The sequence below is a fragment of the Oryzias latipes genome, chromosome 14 (genome assembly GCF_002234675.1).
Source record: "Oryzias latipes chromosome 14, ASM223467v1".
In the NCBI taxonomy this organism is placed as follows: domain Eukaryota; kingdom Metazoa; phylum Chordata; class Actinopteri; order Beloniformes; family Adrianichthyidae; genus Oryzias; species Oryzias latipes.
In genome coordinates, this window is record NC_019872.2 from 19,096,164 (window position 1) to 19,118,499 (window position 22,336).

The 22,336-nt window shown below is 37.5% G+C and overlaps 1 protein-coding gene across 2 annotated transcripts in view; it reads right to left on the minus strand.

The window, feature by feature from the left end:
- Positions 1-9,200: 9,200 nt before the first annotated feature.
- The window catches only part of LOC101160433 (gamma-aminobutyric acid receptor subunit beta-4), an 86,790-nt gene continuing 73,654 nt past the window's right edge, over positions 9,201-22,336 (minus strand). The window contains exons 5-10 of one of the 2 annotated variants that reach the window (XM_023962348.1): positions 20,523-20,605; positions 16,967-17,104; positions 15,102-15,254; positions 12,002-12,258; positions 11,295-11,384; positions 9,201-10,995 (exon numbers count right to left, since the gene is read on the minus strand). In XM_023962348.1, coding sequence (XP_023818116.1) covers positions 10,642-10,995; positions 11,295-11,384; positions 12,002-12,258; positions 15,102-15,254; positions 16,967-17,104; positions 20,523-20,605 — 1,075 coding nt within the window. In that variant the 3' untranslated portion in view covers positions 9,201-10,641. The remainder of the gene's footprint in view (positions 10,996-11,294; positions 11,385-12,001; positions 12,259-15,101; positions 15,255-16,966; positions 17,105-20,522; positions 20,606-22,336) is intronic. The other variant, XM_023962349.1, reaches the window with a different exon arrangement.

Consider the following 22,336-nt stretch of genomic DNA (forward strand, 5'->3'; position numbering starts at 1 on the left):
TTCCACTCAGCCTCAGTTCAGAACGATGTTTGGTGCTAATTAACAGATGGTAGGGAGCTAAAACGCTAAATCAAATGGTGAACAATTATAAAAATTACTCTTGTAAAACATCATCATGTTAGCACTGTCACAGTGAGCGTGTTCACCTCTAGCCTTAAGCTCTGGCCTTTGCAGGATCAGAGTCATCCGGCTGCTGTTAGCGTGGCTTCAGACTGCTGGTCGTTTTGCATTACTGCAACTTTTCACTCTTGAAATGCGAGCTGCGTGCCTGTCATTTGTATGGATATGTACCGTTTACACATACGGCCCGAGGTCCTCTCCTCTGAAAAATGTGTTTGGGGATGTCACATTTCACCAGCGATTAATGAAGCCTGGAATGAAGACTGCTCAAAGGCATCAGTGTTGATTCTGGTTAGAAACCAGGGGTCAGAAATCCTTATCTTTTCTGGTTATAAAAATTATAATCAATTAAGGAGTGTGATGTGTAAAGAATCATCAGTTCTTTAGCAACATCAGCTGCTCAGGGTCAAGAGGTGCTAACATCCATCCCATCAGCCTGGACTTGTTTTTTATCTATGGCATGGCAAACACATTTCACAAATTTAATTAAAATTTGATTTAATTTAAAAAAAATAAAAATTTCAAGCCATTGGGCAAGTTCTTTCTGTTTGGACATGATCTTGCCTGGATGATTTAAAAATAAGATGGCCTGGAACATACACATTTTTAGTGGAGCCCTATTTTAAAAAGCACTTTATTGTTAAATACACTTGTGCTAAGTATTGTAAAAAGAATTGTAACTTTCCTTGGAGCTGTGTATTTAATCTCATGAGTTTTCGAGGCAGAACAAAGCTTTAAAGTTTAGCTATCATTCGAATCAATAAACAGATTTATCAGCAGAAACTTCTCAGGAGCTTGAGAGTTGTTTGGTCCAGACAAGAGTTTGAGTGCGTAGGTGTTTACTTTCCTTGTTGTGTAAAAGTTCTTAACTTTGGTCTCAGAACATGCATTCATTTTGCTTGCAAGTGAATGTAGGCGCTGATCAGCATCAGTGGGAATTCTGGGAGACCATTTAACAAACCGAAGACAGTAGGGAGTGTACAGAAAGAGCCACACATTTCGGCTGGAAAGGAAACTAAACTCACGATTTAGATTGGAAGACACAGAAGTCCTGAATAAAAAACTTATATAGGACTCTTCTAGCTTCCTCGAAGGCCCAAAGCTCTTTACAGTCACAGTCCCATTCCCCCATTAACACACACTCATTCACACTCTGCTGCCGAACACTGGCGCCAACCTTCCACCAGAGGCAATGTGGGGTTCAGTAGGCAAGTTGGGAATCAAACATGCAAACTTCAGATCAGAGGTCGACCACCCTACTGCTGCGTATATCTTCTTATAGGAACCCCAGTGATTGGAAAATCTTTTGGATAGCCCAGCATTTAAAATAGAATGTTTTAATATTCACTTCAATGGGTAAACTAAAATCAATATGGTACCTTATTTGAGGACACAAATGTAATCAACAGCATCAGATGATGTTTCAGGGTTATGTAAAAATTATAAAACAAAACAAACAGCAGTACGGTATCATTAAAGAATTATACTGTGTTACCAGAAGCATGAACAGGTAGAGGCACGGTAGATGTCTACTGAACTTTCTTGCCAATGATGCCACCAGCACATGCATGCTCCAGTCCCAGTTTTGCATGAAAGTTCTCCATAGCCAGACAAGGCCCCTATGGAATGTAAGGAAACGTAATTAGCGCCATAACAGCACAAGATTGGATGAGATAAAACAAGTAACAGTACTGTACACTCACCAGCCACTTTATTAGGTCCACCTTGCAAGAGATGGGTTGGACCACCTTTTACCTTTGAAACTGTCTTGATCCTTTTTGGCATAGATTCAACAAGGTACTGGAAACATTCCTCTGAGAGTTTGGTCTATAATGACATGATAGCATCACACAGATGTTGAAGATTTGTCGGCTGCACATCCATGACACCAATCTCCTGTTCCGCAACCATCCCAAAGGTGCTCTATTGGGTTGAGATCTGGTGACTGTGGAGGTCATTTGAGTCCAGTGAACTCATTGTCATGTTCAAGAAACCAGTCTGAGATGATTCCAACTGTATGTCATGGTGCCTTATTCTGCTGGAAGTAGCCTTCAGAAGATGGTCCACTGTGGTAATAAAGGTATGGACATGGTCAGCAACAACACTCAGGTAGGCTCTGGTGTTGTAACCCTGCTCAACTGGTTCTAAGGGGCCCAAAGTGTGCCATGAAAATATCCCCGACACTATTACACCAGCAGCAGCCTGAACCGTTGATACAAGGCAGGATGAATCCATGCTTTCATGTGGTTGACGCCAATTTCTGACCCTACGATCCGAAATGTTCCAGCAGGTATGGAGACTCATCAGACCAGACGATGCTTTTCCAATCTTCTATTGTTTACATTTTAGTGAGACTGTGTGAATTGTAGCCTTAGTGTCTTGTTCTTAGCTGACAGACATGGCACCTGCTGTGGTTTCCTGCTGCTGTAGCCCATCTGCCTCAAGGTTGGACATGTTGTGTATTCCGAGATGCTCTTCTGCAGACCTTGGATGTAACCAGTGGTTCTTTGAATTCCTGTTGCCTTTCTATCAGCTGGAACCAGTCTGGCCATTCTCCCCTGACCTCTGGCATCAAAAAGGCATTTCCGCCCACAGAACTGCTGCTCACTGGATATTTTCTCTTTTTCAGACCATTCTCTGTAAACCAAAGAGATGGTTGTGGGTGAAATTCCCAGTAGATCAGCAGTTTCTGAAATACTCAGACTGGCCTGTCTGGCACCAACAACCATGCCACGTTCAAAGACACTTCAATCACCTTTCTTCTCCATTCTGATGCGAGGTTTGAACTGCAGCAAATCTTCTGGACCATGTCTACACGGCTAAATGTGTTGAGTTGAAGCCACGTGTTTGGCTGATTAGAAATTTGTGTTAGCAAGCAGTTGGACAAGTATACGTAACCCTTGTGCTATCTTAGATGATCCCACCCTTACATTGACGTGTTCTCCCTACCATGACAAAGGTGGATAAAGGTGGAAAGATTTCATGTAATCCATGGACACCAGTGAGGTTCAAAAACCATTGAAGAAAAAAGGTTCAGCGCACTGTCTAGTGGGTCTAGATTACCCAAGTCCCAATGTTAAAGTGACTAGGATAGCACAAGGGCTAATAAAGTGGGCAGTAAGTGTATATCTTCTAGTAGTATCCCTGGCATTTATTGAAAAAAAAAAGTTTGGATGGGGTTTTAAAATGTCTGAGCCGATGGAGACCGGCTACTACTGGAGACTATTGTCTATTTACCGCGAAGGGGGGTCTGAGGGCAGAGATGTCCAGTTTAGCTTAGTCAGTTTGTTAGTTCAATTGAGTATTTTCCTATTGAATTCTATGTATTTATGATCCTTTTGATTTTATTTTTAACTTTTTCAATTACCGATACGAAGCCCATCAAGATGACTGTTGTTGTTGTGAATTTGGGCTTTACAAATATAATTGAATTGAATATTTGTAACAACATTTCTTTAAACTTGCTGTTTATAGGAATGGGGATTAATAAAAGACAAGTCACTAATAGAATTTACATGGTAAGTTAAAAATATCTCGTGGGGAGACTACAGTAGCGAGGAGTTCCCAAATGATCCGAAGTTTGTGAAAAAGCTTTCCGTCTTTGTCTTCATGCTTCTTTTCCCCCCGATAGTTATCGATTATGTTGCTCCCCAACAGCAGCAGTTGCGACTGCGTGATATCCAAAAAGTTAAATTCACTCTTGAAAGTAAAACGTAAAAGCAAACCAAACTATGTGAAGGTCAGCACTTCCTGTTCATTGAATTTAGTCGCCCGGGCTGCCCTGATCTGAACATACCCTTGAGATCAAATGTGGTACAACTTTTTTGCTTGGTCATCAAAACAGACTGTGTTCTTGTTGCTTTAGGTGTGGTTAGATTTACAAGCCGCTCTTTCTACCCTCACCAACTGAAAAAAAAAAAAAAAATAGAATTTAAATCTAAATGTAGAACCAAAAATAGCATCATGCCCTTAACTAAAGGACAAAAAGTCCCCGCAAAGAGCTTTCGCTGAACTAATTAATAACCAAAAGTCATTAAAGAGGTTGAAGAGACAAAATATTATTTGTTCAATACAACCATTTTTTTAAAGTCACTGAAATTGAACAAGGGGAAATATAACACTTGTCAGCAGGAGTCACTTTGCGTCTTTATTCAGGAAATAGGGTATGAAAGGAGGTGTATTCTCATAAACGCGCAATGTTTTATAATCAAATTGCAAGAAGACAGTCTTTACTCTTTTTAAATTTTGTTTTTTTTGGGCTGTTTTCATATTGAACAGTCCTTATTGAAGGCAAGACAGCAACTTAAAAAGTCAGAGCTCTGACAACATCTTGAATTAGCAATGAGAAATATTTACCTGGTTTTATCCACCTATGTTACAAACATTGTAGAGAATTTACCTTTTGGGGACTAATACAAAAAAAATAAATGTTTTAAAAAGTAAAAGGGAAAGAAATACTGCATATTAGTCCACAAAGGGCAAATGAAAAGACATTAGCTTTCTTTACTGTATAAGCCTTTATTTGTAAAAAGTCGGTTGTTTGAATGTTAACCCTTTTTTAAACCACATACTTGAACATTTTGTATTTGTAAAAAACACATTTTGTTCAAACACCTAAAAAAGCTGATTGACACTATAACATTAAATTGCACTGACAAAAAGAAATACAACTTGGTACTACACAAATGTTGAACCCAAGAGTACTGATACTCCAAATGAAATCCAACACCTCATTATTAAACAACTGAAACAAATAAGCGCCAAATGTGAACAAAACGATTTACAGTACAAAACCCAAATGCAGTTTTCTTTCAGTGCCAGTACATCAGATGAAATTACATTTCCTTCTCGTGATAAAACAACTACAACGGTAAGAAGAACAATCCATAACAAATGCAACAAATGTGATAAATCAGAAAATGAACACATCAATGAATCAAAATTACTAATACAGGAAAATAAATGAGCTGTGTATAGTGTGGGCTTCTTTATATTTCTGTCAAATAATTGAAATAGTGAAAAAAAATATTTTTTTTTCTTCTTTTACTTCCGGGTTTATCATAAGTCAGTCTTTCTGGTAGGGCCTCACAAAGAGGGAGGTTTAGTATACTGATGTGTAGCCAGAAATCAACACAGCCTCTTCTAAGTGACCCTCATTCTGTAGTTGATAGGAGGCCATGACCAGAGAAAACCTATCAGAGAAAATCAGGGAACACCCACTCTGTGTGCAATCACATGGCTTATACGTTCAGATGCTACTGGTGAGCATCCTTTACATCCTTTGTAGTTGAAGGGTGTCTGATGTTAATGCTTATGCTAAACCTGATAAATCTACAGCATGCACTTGGTGCATCTATCCCAGATTGCGTGATTTACAGTAAATACATTTTTGAAGTACATAATCATGATTCGCTTGAATCACATGATCCGTGGTTACCTTTGTCCTCCAGCTGTACAAAAGATTTCTTTTACAAGATTTATAGAGCTGGCTGTAAAACAAGTGCAATTTGAGCATGTAAACACTGGATCTTTCTTTTTTTTTCCTGGCTGTTGAGATGGACCGGATGATGTAGAGTAAAAATATAGGAAAATAAACCTTTTAAAACTTAAGTCATGCAAAACAAAACCTACAAGGTATGTACAAAATAGCAAAAATGACAACAAAAGTTCTTCTTACAGTGAGGAGTCTTTGGTGGGTCAGCCACATGAAATGTAATATTAGACATTTTCCTGCAGCAGAATATTTTGATGAATTACTCCCAACCCGTGTAACTCTCCAAAAAGTTACATTTGCATCAGGATGCAAATGTTTTCTTTTATTTTTCTCTCTCCATAAGTTACATTTGTTTAGCACTCCTCACTAAGGTACAATTGCTTTTAATCTATGGTTTAAAAAAGAGTTTAGCGTGAAAATTTCCTATTCGGAGCTTGTTAGTCTTCAAGTCAGTTGCTATTTACACAAATGAGGAATAATTTACCTTAAGGATAAAAGTAAACATGCTGGTTTGTTTAAAAATCCTTTTTTTGTCTATGTACCCAGACATAAAACAATGTTAAAAAAAAGTTAAATTACACAAAAATATGAGGCTTAATATTTTCACCCTCATACTGTGCTTGGCTCAAAATGAACCAGAACAGGTCATTTTTTCCCCAAACATAGCATAAAGGTTAATGTGCGGTTTATTTAGTTCTAAAAATGCCTAACTGGGTATTTTTTCAACAACTCTTATGCCTGTTTGTCGAGCTTTTTAAAAGGGCCAGGGCTTTGTGATGTCAAATCCTGCCATGATGGCGACATTATGAGAACTCAAAAACAGGCTTCAAAGCCGTCCTTCAGAAACAATTCCAAAACTTAGTTATTTGTGTGTCGTTCAAGGGCACCCACAGCTGTCCTTGTGGAACAGCAGAATAGGAGACCTTAAAAAAACACTGTTCTAATTTTTTTAATAGAAAATACTAAACAGATGAATCAAGTTTTTTAGGCACATAGAGCATGAATCACTTCATCAGAGCTCAACATAATCAGAAATGTCGTCATAAAGTTGACAAAATTCAAGTTAGAACCTTTCAGTTCTTGAAATTAGCAACTTTAATTAAGTACTGATTCTGGTGTTATTAAATGTTAATACTTGTTGATTGGCAAATTTTGTGTTTGATCACAGTGGTAGTATTTAGCTACATTAGCTTTATTAATCTATTTCATCAAATAATTCTATTCTGTTGTTTGTTACTCCTTGGGAGCAGAACTTTTTAAGTCCTTGCCTTTTTAATAAACCCTCTTCATCACAGTTTAAAGCATTTTGACTAAAATGTTTAGCCAAAATAAAATGAAGTTAAGCAGGAAAAGATAACGCTTATAACAGGATGTCGGTCCGTCTACAGATTTTACTATAAGCGTTCTGAGGAAAACCTTAGCATGCTAACACTTGGGCTAACACCTAGCCTTTATGCAAAAAATCAGGCAAACACACAAAAGCTCAAGGCCACTGGAAACTCCTTCACTGTAAGAGGAATTTGTGTTGACTCCTCAAATTATTTTGCCCACACCATGTACTTCATGTTTTTCACTTTTAGGTTTCGTTTGCAGAAGTATGCCAATGCTAGAAAAGCTGTCCATGCCGTTAGCAGTGAGGCTAGCTGGTATTACGAACTGCCATGTTTTTGTTCATGCATTAAGAACTATTCAGTGAAAGATATTATATTTACAGTACAATTCACATGTAATTACACATATACACTAGAGGCAAGAAAATTCACATTGAAATCGGTTCAAAACCTTTTTTCCCTACCCTCCTGTACTCCTCAAACAGATAAAGAAATGTATTTTCCCTCTTTTGTTTAGATCAAATATTCTAAAGAAAGCTTCAAACAGAATATCCTCACAGCTTCTGGGATGAATGTGCTGATTCAATGGCCTGAAAGCAGGATGTCAGTGTGTCAGATAGGAATGGGCGGTTTTAGTGCGGGCCTTGAAGGGCTACTAACGTGTTCTCCTTCGTGCATGTTTAGGGCTCATTAAAGACGTGCACTCTAGAAACAATAACCAAAGAATACCTGAACTGTATGCTTGTATTAAATCCTTAAAGCACTCTGAATGAGAAGTTGATGTTGAGTTAGTTTGCATTGCAAATGCAATACTCGGCGCGCATCTCACAGAGAGCACGGTTGAGCCGGACCATGCTTTTATCAAACTCTGGCCTCATAGCCTGACTAATATCTTCATAAATATAATCCACTTAAACAGTTTAGAAAGTTGTTAGTGTGCAGAGCAAGATATATATAAAAAAAAGTATATTGTCCGAATTATTCTTAACTCTTGTAACACCTAATTATCAATAACCAAATTAAATAAAAAGCAAAAGAAAAACGATTATATATATATATATATATATATATATATATATATATATATATATATATATATAAATGGTCACATCCAAAGTAGCCCTAATGCAGGGACCCCTCGCTACATTAAACATCATAAGAATTATACTAATCGTAAACGAGTCAATACTTCATAAATGTTATAGAATTCCACTCTTCATCTAACTGTAAAAACTAAATACTAATAAGAGAATTACATCTAGTATTTCATCTGAGTGTCTCACGTGACAGAACTTCAGGAGTCAGAAGTTCAGCTTGCAGCATACGTGTCACAGGGATGTCTACAATGAGTTTAAAGGGGATCGTCATCGTTAGTTCACAGGTGTCAGGGAGCACTACTGCATATGTGGAAAAGCATGATAAAGCTTTTGTGTTCCACACGATGTCATTTGGTCGCAATTTACTGCAGAGAGGTTCTAAATTTAAGATGGAAAGAAGAATGAAAATAAAAAGACATCTTCGCTTCTCTTTTTTAGCTAATGACTCCACCGACTATGCTTTTGTGTCAAATCCTTGATGTGCTCTGAAAACCAGCTTTGGAGTTTTTTCGTTTTCAAACACTGCTAACTTTCAGTACAAATATGGTTTCTTTACGCATTTTTGCTGAATTTAATTTTTTTTTCAAATAAATCTAAGCTCCTTAAACATGTCTAATTTAAGGCACTCTGTATAAGACGTAAACAAAAAGAAACACTGAAAACACATCACAGCTCAGGCGACAACACAGTACGAACTTCACTATGACTTGGGGAGACAGCTTCTGATCAGTATTTCTTTTTGCAAACATCTCATTCATGCTACACCAATGCGGTCTACAGCAGAGCCATGACACTTATTTCGTCACTCTTTGTTTTTGTAAAATTAACTTTTCTTTTGCAAGTTGATAATATCAGTGGTTTTCGTTTTTGTTTTACTGTACCTCATCTGCTTACCGCAAACCCTGCAACAGTGTTTCCATTTTTCCTTTAAGTCGTGTCTTTTTGTGTCTGTACTGTCTACTTGATGGCTGTCTAAACTCTAAATCATAGCCATGAAGTTGGACTAAATAGAACACAAGTTCAAACACTTTTCTTTTCTCTGCAAATAAACCTGAGTGCCATAAATGCAACGTAGGTGTAAAATTTGAGACAAACAGTATGAGTTATAGGCATTACGGTCATCACTTAATTTAATTAATGGCTATTTCTCAGACAGTATTTCCCCAACTGATACCAAGTTTTTTTTTTTTTTTTTCAGATTAAAAAAACCCAAAACATTTTAACGGAGTGAGATCATCTTATGATATGTGGAACCCGTTTTCTCTGCTTGGGACTCATCAAAACCATCCTAGTGGTTTTGGCTACAAACACAGCGACCTGAACACAGAAAAAAAATGCCAAACAAACGCACTGAAAACAAAATTGGCAACTCGCCAAACGGATTTGTTGGAGTACAGATGTTTTTGTGTTTTTACTGAGGAATCATCTGAAACAAAGAACAAAGGCAATCCCCTGTTTCTTTTTAGCAAACACAAAGCGTCATGTGGATGAAAGATGAATGGACTCTGCATCTATAGAGAATGTGGATAAACTGTCAAGAGGAAAGAAACGAGCACAAATACTGAATGACTAAAATGTACAGAATATGCTAACTTTTTCTTTCGTATCGTCAAACTCGTCAACCTTTGACTCTTTTCTCTCATAATGCCCTAAGCTCTAGAACATGTTCGGATGCCCTTGGAAATCACAGTATTTTTCAAGACAAAATCATATCTACATTACTCAGTACTTGTTTTTATGATGAATATTAAAAAACAGAACAAAACCAACGAAAGAAAAAAACTCCCCACACCCGCCCCAACACAAGATGACATGAAAAGGAATACAAGTTTGTGTTAGCTTTGGGGCGGGGGTGCAGCGGTCAAACATCCCGCGTGGAGACCAGCAGGCCATAGCTGATGCCTAATAAAGAGAACAATACCACTTCAAAAAACCCGAGGAACAACACATAATCCAAACGCGGTTGCTGTACATAGTAAAACCGGAGTATTCCGTGTGTGTTATCCATGTGGTGGCTGGGAGAGGGGGTGGGTTGTGAGGATGGGGTGGTCCTGGTGTGGGTGGAGTTAGAAGGAGTGTGGTGGAGGGGGGTCTCGGAGGTGTCTGCCAAGGATCTCACTCAGCCGATGTCTGAACAGACAAGCCACCACTGACTTCATGAGCTGCAGAGGAGGATTTCTGAGTCGATAAAAAGTCAACGAAACTCTGAGACATCTTTTCTTTCTCAAGAGCATTTGCTTTTTTCTTGAATATTTTTTTGTCTTTCTTTCTTTTTTTTTTTTATAACAAAAATATCATGCAGTCTTTAGTTCCAAAAACCCCTGATGGGATTTATTTGTTTGTTGGTTTCAGGAGGAAAAAAACCCCTCAAAGCCTTGAAATTCTTCACGCACAAGTAAACATTCAAGTCATCCTAGTAATACTTTGTACAGCAGAAAGGTCCTTCGGATTTCACATGTGTGTTTATATAAATATATTATATAGAAATATGCATATACATATTTTCAACTTGTATATGTGTATACATATTTTGGAACTGTATCAAAGCCAATTTAATGTGCTCTCAAAATATGGCCCATGATTCCTAGTGGGATGCACATCAATTCACATAGTACAACCAGTAGATTAGGTTGAAAAATCCAAAGATGATGGGGAAAATGACCCGGGACCACTTGTCAATGGTGCTAACATCTGAGAGGTTTGGGATTTTCAACTTGAGCTTTGAGGAGCGCCGTCTTAGCCGACAGTTGGCCCGGCTCCTCATGGCACTCCGGTCCAGCGAGTGATGGCTGTAGCCATCTCGAGGCGCCATAGGCTTCCTGAATTGGACTCCGGAGCTGTCGAAGGACATCACGGAATTCCGAGAGTCACTGACGCTGCTCCCCACGTCAGAAGGCATCACCTCGTTGTTCATGTCCAGTGTGGTGAGAAGGATGTTCCCGTAGGCATCCACCTGTGAGGCAGGACACAGGAAGTCAGGGAGAGCAGAAATACAGAGCAGCCCCAGATCCCCAAAGGCTCGCTATCTAAGCCCCCTGTCATCCTTAAAGCTGTCAACCTAAAGCAAATGCATGGATGATATGGAATGTACTTTCTAGCATGCAACAGAAATAACTAGCAAAGTCTTCATATAGAAATTCAGTAATAATCATTTCACTTGCAACAAAAGTGACAAAAATGGATTAGTATCAATCATTCCACTTTTTTAGTGAAAGCTGGCCTACAGCTGATATGATTGCTAAATACATGTACCCCAACTTTTCTTTGTTCCTCGAGATACAGATTTCTTCGCTGTGTAAATGACCTGAAGGTGTTGGTTTGAAACGGCACGGAAATGGAGTCCTTGCAAATGTGAAAGAAAAAATGAAAAGAACATTAAAACGACCCTAAAATACAAGCAGATTAGCATTTTACTTTCTCAAAATCACATAAATACGTTAAGACACACAGTAAAAAGGAACAACTCTTGAATAGCATAGAATATAGATCACAGAGTGGCTTCATTCAGTCTCAGTGTAGCAGCAAACGCTTGTGCCAACCTGCAATGCCAATTTTTTGTGACTAGTATTTGGATGTTTTTTGTCTGATGTACACAGGAAACATGCCTTACAACACAAGAGGGCAAAGGGAGACTGAATAAAGCATACAGCATCAACATAGACATCAGCCTAAATAAGAAATGGGAATGTTAACACCACTGTTGAGTTAGATGAATTGGTATTTCAATGAAAAAGGCTTTGCTCAATAAAAAGCAGTCAGTGCTTGAGGGAGAAGCGATGGATGATGGTGGGTGAATGCGTATAAGGACTGTGCTTGCATTAGTGTGCTTTGAAAGATAGACCGACGTGTTTGTAAATCAAAGAATTGCTAAAAAATCCTCTGCGCAACAGTTTTTTTTTCTCTAGGTGAACTCTCTGCTACTGAAAATTAAAGGAAAAATGCAGCAAGAAGATGCAAACCTGTTCCCTTAGGCGCTTCTCTTCGTATCTCGTACGCTCGTTGTTGACTTTGCCAAGCCTTTCACTGAGCTTCTTCTGCTGCGCAGGGCCCCGGCCAAAGAACACATAATTTACAAAGGCATATTCAAGCAGGGCGAGAAACACAAACACAAAACAGCCCATGAGGTAGACGTCGATGGCTTTCACATATGGAATCTTTGGGAGAGTCTCCCTAAGGTGGGTGTTAATTGTTGTCATGGTAAGCACCGTTGTCACACCTGAGAACAGACAAAGACAAAAAAACAAAAAGTCAGAAAGAAGGGTCTTTTTTATGTAATCATTTGTTGACATTTCAAACCAACTCAAAATAGTTAAAATAGTTAGCTTTATATTTAAACATTGCTTTATATTATAACATAGCTTTATATTTAAACAAATTTCAATGTAGACATTTTGAGAAGTGAGGCTATTAATTAATTATGGCTTTGTTGGCACTTGTCTATTAGCAAAATAAAAAACTCATGTAGTGTTTGATATCAAGATCTTCTTGAAAATCCACCAAACAAAAACATAACTTTTGATAGTTAGTGCTATTTCCAGGATCATTATTTACATTGTATGCAATAAGTCTTCAGTAGTTAAATCACATCAAGTGTACAGAAAGCAAGGGTGGTAGGAAAATGTTTAACCCCAAGAACGCCTCAAGTATTAAATGTGGTGGTGGGAGCATTATGATGTGGGTCTATTTTAGAACCAAGGGGACCAACAGAAGGCCCACAGCCGATGGAGCAGAGAAGGGGGGACGTTTTAGATACTTTCAGTATAGCATCAGTAATACTGATGAAGCATAGGATAAGGGTGGGCATTTTTCAAACTAAAGCTTTCAGATATGTCAAACTGGTTAAAAAATATTAAGCTACAATAAACTAAATGTTTTAGCTCAACTCAGTCACGAAAGACAAAGATTTAGTCAGACTGTAAGGACATCAGGATACAGGACAAAATCGGCAGTTTTGACTTTTCCTCCATGAAGCTTTTTATAGAATCATTTCTTTCTACCTCTGTAATGTAACAGAAAGCTGTAAATCAAACTTTTGATTTAATTCCATGAAAATCAGCTCATAACGTATGTAAAATATTTTTATATTTTGTTTAAGGCTTTATGTCTTTTAAAACACAACACTAAATTTGCACACAACATATTTTTAAAAGTAATTTGTTATATGAAATTTACGAGGTACTTGCTTATTAGCCTCAAATTTTAAGTACCATACAGATTTAGAAAAAATACATTTTTTTGTTAAACTTTGTAAGGCTTAATTCATATTTTATTAATAATAATGGTTTAAAACAAGGGTGGCTATTTAATCTTTCATTTTATACGTTAAGCAAGCTGCAGTACTCTAACAAATTAGATTTTTTATTTGTATTTTTTGGAGGTGCTAGAAGGGAGGTGTCCATTTCACAGTTGATGGGTTTCAGTAAAATGTAGTGGTCCTGAGTGGACATTTATCATTTATGGTCTGTTAATTGTGTCCAAGGAGATAATCGTGTTTGTGCAAAATATATATGAAACCCATCCTTGTACTCTTTCTTTATTTGTTTTTGAGCAGTAGACTGGATTTGGCAGCTGCTTCCTTTTAAAAAAAAACAGCTCTCTTTAAACTTGAAAGTGATGTTTGCAGAGTTGCAGATTTGATGTGGAAGTCAGGACTGTGTGAGATTATTTGGTAGAGTTGGTTTCTTGGTTGGCTGCTGTTGTTTGGACTGTGACCAGTAGGGGAATTTCTACTGCCAAAATTTTATAATTTACAAATTAAGTAGAAAGATTATCATATTTTATTCACCAAATGTGTATTATTTCCTTTTTTTATTCCCTAATCCTGATTTTATAATTAAGTGTTTGAATTTTTAACCTAAAACTATTGTCCTGACGTAGCGATTTGTTTTTGTGCCTCACAAAAAAGTCCGACAAATATTTTGATTCAAACTTATTTTATACATTTGAGCGACAAAAAGCGTGTTTAATCTGAGAACTTTGTTTTGAACCACACAATCAGGAAACCACTTAGACCACACAGACTAAAATCAAGAGAGAATCAGCAAGACTAGAATCATCGGCCGGAAGCCGATCATGTCCTAACACTAGTCCTAAAAATAAAAAAAAACTTTTATTAAAGCTTATAAAAATGTTACTTTTAGGGTTGTCAGATAAAATAAGTTTTTCTAGCAATATGGGGGGACTTCCGGTTCCACTCGAAGACTTCCAGTTCTGGCCATCAATGTCTGCAGGCAACTTCTCTTGCTTTCAGACGAGAACAACGTTTCGTCAATTTGTCACCATACACCTCTGTTAACCTGATCACTTATTAATACCCCACAGGAGGGTACAGAGGGGTATTAGAGGTGGCAGGAGAACAATATACTCTTGATCCAGTCCAACTGGGTGGATTAAAGGTGGAACAGAGAACCATGAACCCGTTTTGTGAATGGGGACAGAAAAACTCTTTATAGGTACAGTGGTCTTTTGTTATGTCGTGGTTCAGTTTTTGTAGTCTCGCCGTTTTGCAGGTCATTATGTTTTTCTTCTGATTGGTTCTTGGCCTTGTCAATCAATTTCTGTTCAGTTTACTAAATTTACATACATCTTCATTTACATTTGTTTCATTCTATAATACTGGACATATTTTTTTTACAAAGGTTTGAACTTTGAGAGTTTAAACAAGAGAGAAAATTGTGACAATGTTTGTGTCTGTCAGAGAAAAGTGTATAAAGTGTCCAGTCGGGAGTTTTATAGCTTTAAAGCATCTGTAATCCTACTTCAAGGATTTCACCTAAGCGAGTTATTTGTAAAACGTAGTTCTATACATGTTAGTCCAAAAATTACTCACATATTAATGGTTCTGTCTGAACTGACAGTAACCCTCAAAGCAACTGGAATGCAACAGTGAAGCCCCCAAACCCCGGTTAATGGTAAGGGTTTGTAAATATTAGGTGTTGATTTCATTGTTCCAGCAAAAAAACATTTAACATGAGCAACATCAATGAGTTGGGCTGTCATATTGATTGATTTCTCGTGGGAGCAGAAAATTGGCTGTAAAAGCAGCAGCGGTTGTCTCACCAAGGGCCACCCTAGCTGCAGAGGCATCATAATTAATCCAGAAGGAGACCCAGGAGAGGATGGTGATCAAGATGGAGGGCATATATGTCTGCAAGATGAAATATCCAATGTTCCTCTTAATCCGGAAACTCAGTGAAAGCCTCGGATATGAACCTGTGTGGAGAGAGGACAGAGGACAGCTTGAAAAAGTGAAGGACAAAAGAGTAAACAAGTCGTAAAGGCCAAAAAAAGGAATGAGGTGGAACTACTAAAGAGTTCCAGAGTCCACACTTTGACAATACGCAGGATGGTCATTTCCCAGTTTGTTCAGATGAAGCACTTAATTTCCCCAAAGCGATAGAATCCTTTCTGGGGACAAGTTCGATCCCAATTAAACATGGCAGAAAGTCGCAAACATGGCACATTTTTCTGCAACCCTCTATCTCAGCAGGCAGCTCCAACATCCCTCTGAGAATAGTCCCATCGAACAGCTCTGCTTTTCTTTTGCTCTTTCTCTCTCCCCGAACACCAGCAAAAGGGCATGTTAAAAGTGGATAATTGCTACTCATGCCCTCACACCGACGGAAGAAAGACAGAGCGTGCAGTGAGACATTCATGGTAAACTCAGGCAGAACAGATCAGCTGGTTTGGTGAGGCACTAATTGCTCTTTTGATTACGCTTTAATTTAAAGCCACCGAAACGATGCAGAGACAAAATGCAATGGAAACGCTGCGTACTAGCATGGAATTTCACATGTGGAAAACTAAGCAAATCACGCCTAACAGACTGGACTTCAATCTGTCTGTTGTCTTTACCATTTTTTCAAATCAAGAACTAAAGACCCAATGAAAATGGTGTTTTTAACATGTTCTTGTGGCATTTTTCTGATGATGGGGGACATATTTAAATTTATATTAAATTAAATTAAATTATATATTAAATTAAATATATATTTAAATTTATGCTTAAAATTGCATTTCTGAATATTCCTGTACTGAAATCTTTGTGTATCGGGAGCCAACAAATAAAATGCTGTTTGAAAAAGATTGTATTTGTTACAAAGAAAATACGCTGTGTGGGCCTCAAGCTGGACCTGCTCTGCTCCATTCTGATGCATCCTAGACAGTTAGATCCTTGTACGTCTTTGGTTTACCTTGTCTGAGCTGATATCTGGCTTAAAAATGTACGGCTGGATAGCTCTAATATGGCTCACCCTTTTTGTTGCACCACTGATTTAAGGTTGGAGTGCAAGGGGCTGTAAGCTAGTGGGAGAGCTTGTAAATCTCAGTAACGTGGAGAAGGGGGGCGGGCTTGCTCTACGCCAACAGTCCTACCCACAATTCAAAGATGGATTTTTAATGAACTCCTGCTTCTCTGCAGGAAGCATATATCCTAGAAAATGACACAGGATTTTTGATTTTGGCTAAAAACAGCACAGTCATGATTAAAATACCCCTGGGAACCTTTTACAATAGATCAAAAGATGATCAAAGTGGGACTTTAAATTATGTTAATTTTTTATAGAAAGAACAAACTTTGAATAAATGCGTTACTGGTAATTTCTGCTACAACAACTGGAAACTGGAACTGTTCATAAAAGTAATTTATATTAGATTTTTTTTGTCACTTGTGAAGAGCAATATATAATCAATTGTAGGTGGTCATTCTATGATCACTAATCCACTGAAACCATGATGATTAAAAGGACCTTTTGTAAAATTTGTATCTGCAACTTATCCATCCAAAAAAATAACTGCCACAATTTAAAACAACACTTTTGCAAATGTATTCATGAGGTGCAAAATGAAACAAGCTTTATGAAATAAAACAGTACAGAATTGTTCTCACTTTCTGGAGTAGCAAACTACATCCAGAGCAGACTTACCTGTGGCAAACCTGACCTCCCTGGACACCAGGCGGAGTTCCACAATGGAAAACTGAGGTAACTCTAACTTGTCCACACCGGTCACAGCGCTGTTGCCTCCTTGCCAGAAGAACACGATGTCATCTGTCGTATATCCATCTGTGTTCACATGAGGGTAAAGAAGAGGAGGATGCAGAAAAAAGGAAAAAAAAAAAACTTTTAAAGCAACAACCAAGAAAGGATTTTATGAATCTGTGACTCAAGGCGAAATGTTCAGAGAAAAAGTTTCTTTCACCAGCACCATGACCCTGAACTAAAACAGCAGTTTAACTGCAAAATATTGAGGCCCAATCAAAGCATGTCCTTATTTTCAAGCGTCTTTATTGGACATAGAAAATTTGGGGGGAAAACTGCATGCAGTGATAAAACTACTGGTAAATGCTTTGGCAGTAAAACATCTTGAAACTTAGTATAACAATAAGTACATTAAAAAAGTCTAAAATATTGTTAATATTGCTATTTTAAAGTCATATAGTACAACAATCTATTTGTAATTTGAAATTAAATTGATTCTTTTTAGGTAATAGAGTTTAGTGGATTGGATTTATGATATCCTTACATTGAAAACTAATAGTAAAGCAATTTTTTGGAAATGCTTTTGCTTCTAAAATCACTTAAATATTCAATTAATCAAATGTTTTGTCATTTTAATCTGAAATTATAATCATTTGATAATAAATATTCAGTTAATCATTTTGCACTCAGAAATTCTGGTTAGAAACCTTGCCACACTGAAACAGTTGGTGTGGGGGCTTGTTCCCAGAAACAGAGCTGGTTCGCCAATGATACCGGGCTCCATTCTGCAAGCTTCCATGAAGCTATATCCCTGCATGGATTACTACCAGCATGAATATTCATGAACATATGTCAAATGTTATGATGTGCCCACATTTTTTTAACTGGCAGTGCAATCGAAAGTGACCGTCATGCTGGATTTATGTTTATAAGGGAAGCCACGGATTCACTGCAGAGCCATTCCTCAGTCTGGGAAACGTTACCACATTTCACATTCTAGTACCACACGTCCACAACGGGATGGCATTAAACTTACTAAGGGACCAGGATTCATTACCTCTAAATCTCTCTCTGAGGTTATAGGGTAAGGAAATGTGACATTGTCCATGAAATTGAAACAACGACCCGCCTAATCCATCAAACTGATGGTTAAGGTGCACTAGTCACCACTGCATAGTATTCCATGAGCATAAACAGCAACTCTTTTTTTAATTCACAGCCTGTTTGAATTTTAGGACTTTCTCCAGAAACGTTATTCTGTTTTATTTTAAACGCAAAGACCCGTAAAACGTGATGTATCGCACAGATTAATTTTGCTGGGATTGAAGAAACGGTCAATAAAAATAACCGATCGTCTCCATTTCCTTCTTCCACAGAAAAACCAGGCAGTTTAATCTGAACTGAAGACAGATCACTTAATTGTTTGTCAACACATAAGAATCATACACTCATTTATGCAGTCTGAAATAATGAATGTTGGAAAGTAAGTTCTCTTGATGAGCATAAAAACACAATCCACACAAAGCTGAATGAACCACAAATAAGTCAAATATTCTAGATTATTCTGTGTATTCTCATTTTATCATGTAGCACTGGAATCATGAAATATCATCATAATAATCTGAGTGATTTTCACTGGGGTCCCTGTACAATACTTAACAAAATAAATGTTGGAATGAAACGCTAATCATGCCACAGGAAAAGAAAAAAAAAAACAATTTTCAAGACAGTGACATAAACAAATATTAGTCATTTAGAGTTCAGCTAAATGCATCTGGTGTAGTGCTAATAAACCAAAACAGTTCCTGTAAAAATGATCTCACATGAATATTTTCTCGACTGACACAAAAGACAAAAGATGCTCTGTTCAGTCACAGTCAGAGAAGAGTCTTTCTTACATTTGTTTATTTGATCTTTCTTTTCTTTTTTTGTAGGGAGGATACAATTTGGGGTGTCAATTTATCCCATTAATCGCAATTAATCAATTACAGACAAATTAGCTTTTTTTTATCGCGTCAATCTCATTTTTAATTGTCAAGTTTTCAAATATAAAAAACAAAGCTGCAGCTATTTACTCGTATGAAGGTTTTATTTGAACTCAGCGCCTCTACATCACTCCCAGTGCGTGTCTCGATATCCGTCGGGCGACCGTATAAGTGGCATGCGCCGTGTTGCTGCTGTGACGTTGTCAGTGTGCGACTTTGTGGTTTATGCAGAACTAACCCAAAAAATAACCCATAACGCCACAGCTATTATTTATTATGTAAGGGATAAAGTTTAGTTTAGTTTGTTTTTTTAATGTATCAGCGGACAAATACATTAAGCTTAAAAAGCAAAACGATGCTTGCACCAGATTGTAGATTAAAAGGTCATTTCCATCTGTAGTCCCGTTACAAAACAATACGTTACATGATGTGTTTATTATCATAAATTAATGGGGCACATAGAGGGCTGATCTCACGGGACAGTCAAATGTAGAATAAGGTTAGTCAATATGTATTAAGACAATAAGTAAGAACTTTGTGGTCAATATTTTCTGGATTGCACAGAAATTTGGATTGCACACTGCTTCAGTGTGTTCAATTAGAGCACACATGACCTAATGGCTTGTTCTTGTGTTGTTGTTTTTTATTATTCCAAATAAAAATTAAAAATCCTTATTGGTTTAAAAGTTAAGGTTCGAAGTATTTTATATTAAGAAAACTTCACAAAGCCATTTTTTGTTGTTGTAATTTGATCTTTTACTGCACCAAGATTGTCAAATTTTTTTAATATAAATATCTCTAAATGAGGATTTTCACAGCAATGATAAGGTTAAAAATAATTGTAATTAAAAATAGATAAATTGGTTACAGATCACAATTAATCAATCACAAAAAAAACACTAATCACATGTTAACACTAGTTACAATTGGACTATAGAAAAAGCAATCAGTCCTTCTTTTTTAGAAGTTTCATTACAATTTCTTGTTTAGGTTTTTAGGCTTGCCCTTTCAACTAAAGTCCAAGAAATATTTGTGGAGTTTGTGAATCATACACTGGAATAAATTAACTCCTCATTCATGTATTGAAGAAGAAATTCATACAATTGTTCTAAAGACACACTGAAAAAAAAAAGAGAAAGGCAGTTATAAAGATATATTTTATTATTAATATATCAACGTTTTTTTTGTTTTTGGCTTTACTAAGCTGTGTCCATTATTGTACATTTTGGCTACTTACCCTGTAAGCCCTTTATAGATATGAGAAAATCCACAAAAAAATCACCACAGATCATTCATCTGATGTGATATATACCAGAGCATAAATGAATAAATGATTCGTTTATGCTCTATAATGCAATTATCTACAAATGTGATTTCTTAAAAAAAAAAATAACACTTTCAAGTGCTGTTTTAGACATTAACTGTCATATACGTAGAATGCATGTATCATGCAAAATACTTTTGACCGTTTGTGTAAAATGCAACACTTATGTTGTTTGCTTTTTTTAACAACTTACAACTTTCAATTTCCAAGGTGCAGTTCTGCTCATCCAGCGGGTATCTTCTCAAATCCATCATGCAAGCAGCAGTAGTTGTTATTCTATGGAAAGAGCACAAACACAAAGACCGGTGTCATCAGCAATTCCTGTGTAAAAAGCAGCCAGAGTTCACAAAGGGCCGTGCTGTACAATGAACTCACTGTGAAGTACAGTGCTCAGTAATAATTGCAATGAGTTGTTTCCTAGAAATCCGGATCCAATAAATAGATACAGACTGTTGAGGTTTAAATGGGTTTGAACCCGCTTTTACCTTTTATGAATCATCAAATCCAAGGTAACATTTCTCTGACGATCACGTGAAACATTGCAGAGAGACCACTAGAATGATATTAATAATAAAGCCTTTTTTAAAATACGTTCACCTTGGCTTTTGTTGGTTTTTGCTTCATCCTGTGAGCAATTGTGCTGATGTCTCATGTCCCATCTCATTTTCCTACAGTTGCCCCCAAATGGCCTCAAACCACCATTCTGCCCACCATATTGCTGTCTATTACCCCATATTTTGGTAGTATTGTCAACTACAGAATCCTCTAGCAACTGTTTTTAACCCTTGTGCTATCCTAGGCACTTTAACATTGGGAGTTGGGTCATCTAGACCCACTAGACAGTGCGCTGAACCTTTTTTCTTCAATGATTTGTGAACCTCACTGGTGTCCATGGATTACATGAAATCTTTCCACCTTTATCCACCTTTGTCATGGTAGGGAGAACACGTCAATGTAAGGGTGGGGTCATCTAAGATAGCACAAGGGTTAAAAAAGACAACTAGCATCTGATAACTTTTATAGAGCAAATTAAGACTTCAGGAAACTGCAACAAAGCAGGCATTCCTCCTGTTGTTCTCAACAAGCAGTGTGTGCTGCCATTGGCCCCTTCAACACCCCAAAGTAGCTAAAGCATAGATAACCATAAACTGGAGTGCTCCCATGATATTCTCTCTACACTTCACACAAACGCCAAGGCTTTAGCTCCAGTCTTGGCATTTTTTCCACTACCGTAACTCTTCAACCGCTGACGCAAGTAATGCAACTCTAGAAGATTGTGAAGCGGAGAAAATTGTTTTTTGGCTGTCATGCAACTTTTTATGTTGGTAAAGTGTTGTATATCAGTGAAAAGCTGATCTATTCCGTCTCAGAATCAGCTGATCCATGATGATCACCTAAACCAAAGATGGGTAACTCCAGGCCTTAATGGGGCAGCAGTCCAAGCAAAGATACTCAGACTTCCCGATCCTCATCCACGTTCCCCACGTTCCTCTGGGGAGACTCTGCGGCATTCCCAGCTCAACTAAGAGATGTAGACACTACAACATGTCCTCAGTCCCCTGGGCGGCTCCACCCAGTGGTACATTCCTGGAGCACCTCCCCAAGGAGGGGTCCAGTAAGCATCCGAACCAGTTGCCAAAGCCACAAAATAACGAATAATTAAATGTAAGAGTAACGAACAAAAAAAAGCCTATTCTATCCCATACAAGTGTAGTGATCTTTGACATGTGGGCCTCAAAAGGTGTTTTCTGTTTGACGCAGGACTTCCGTACTGAACTTAAGTTATTTCATAGGTAGTTCAGGTATCCTTGATGACTTAAATGACATTCTGTATGAGTGATTCATGGCTGAACTGATGTAAAATGTTTAATTGCATTAATGACTGAAATAATAAGTAGCTTCAACCAGTTTAATTAAAAATTAAGTCTTCCTCATCCTTACAAGGTAAATAAATATAACTTAGAACCTGTTTCAAGTGGGGGGGGGGTCTGCTTTTAAGATGTGGGA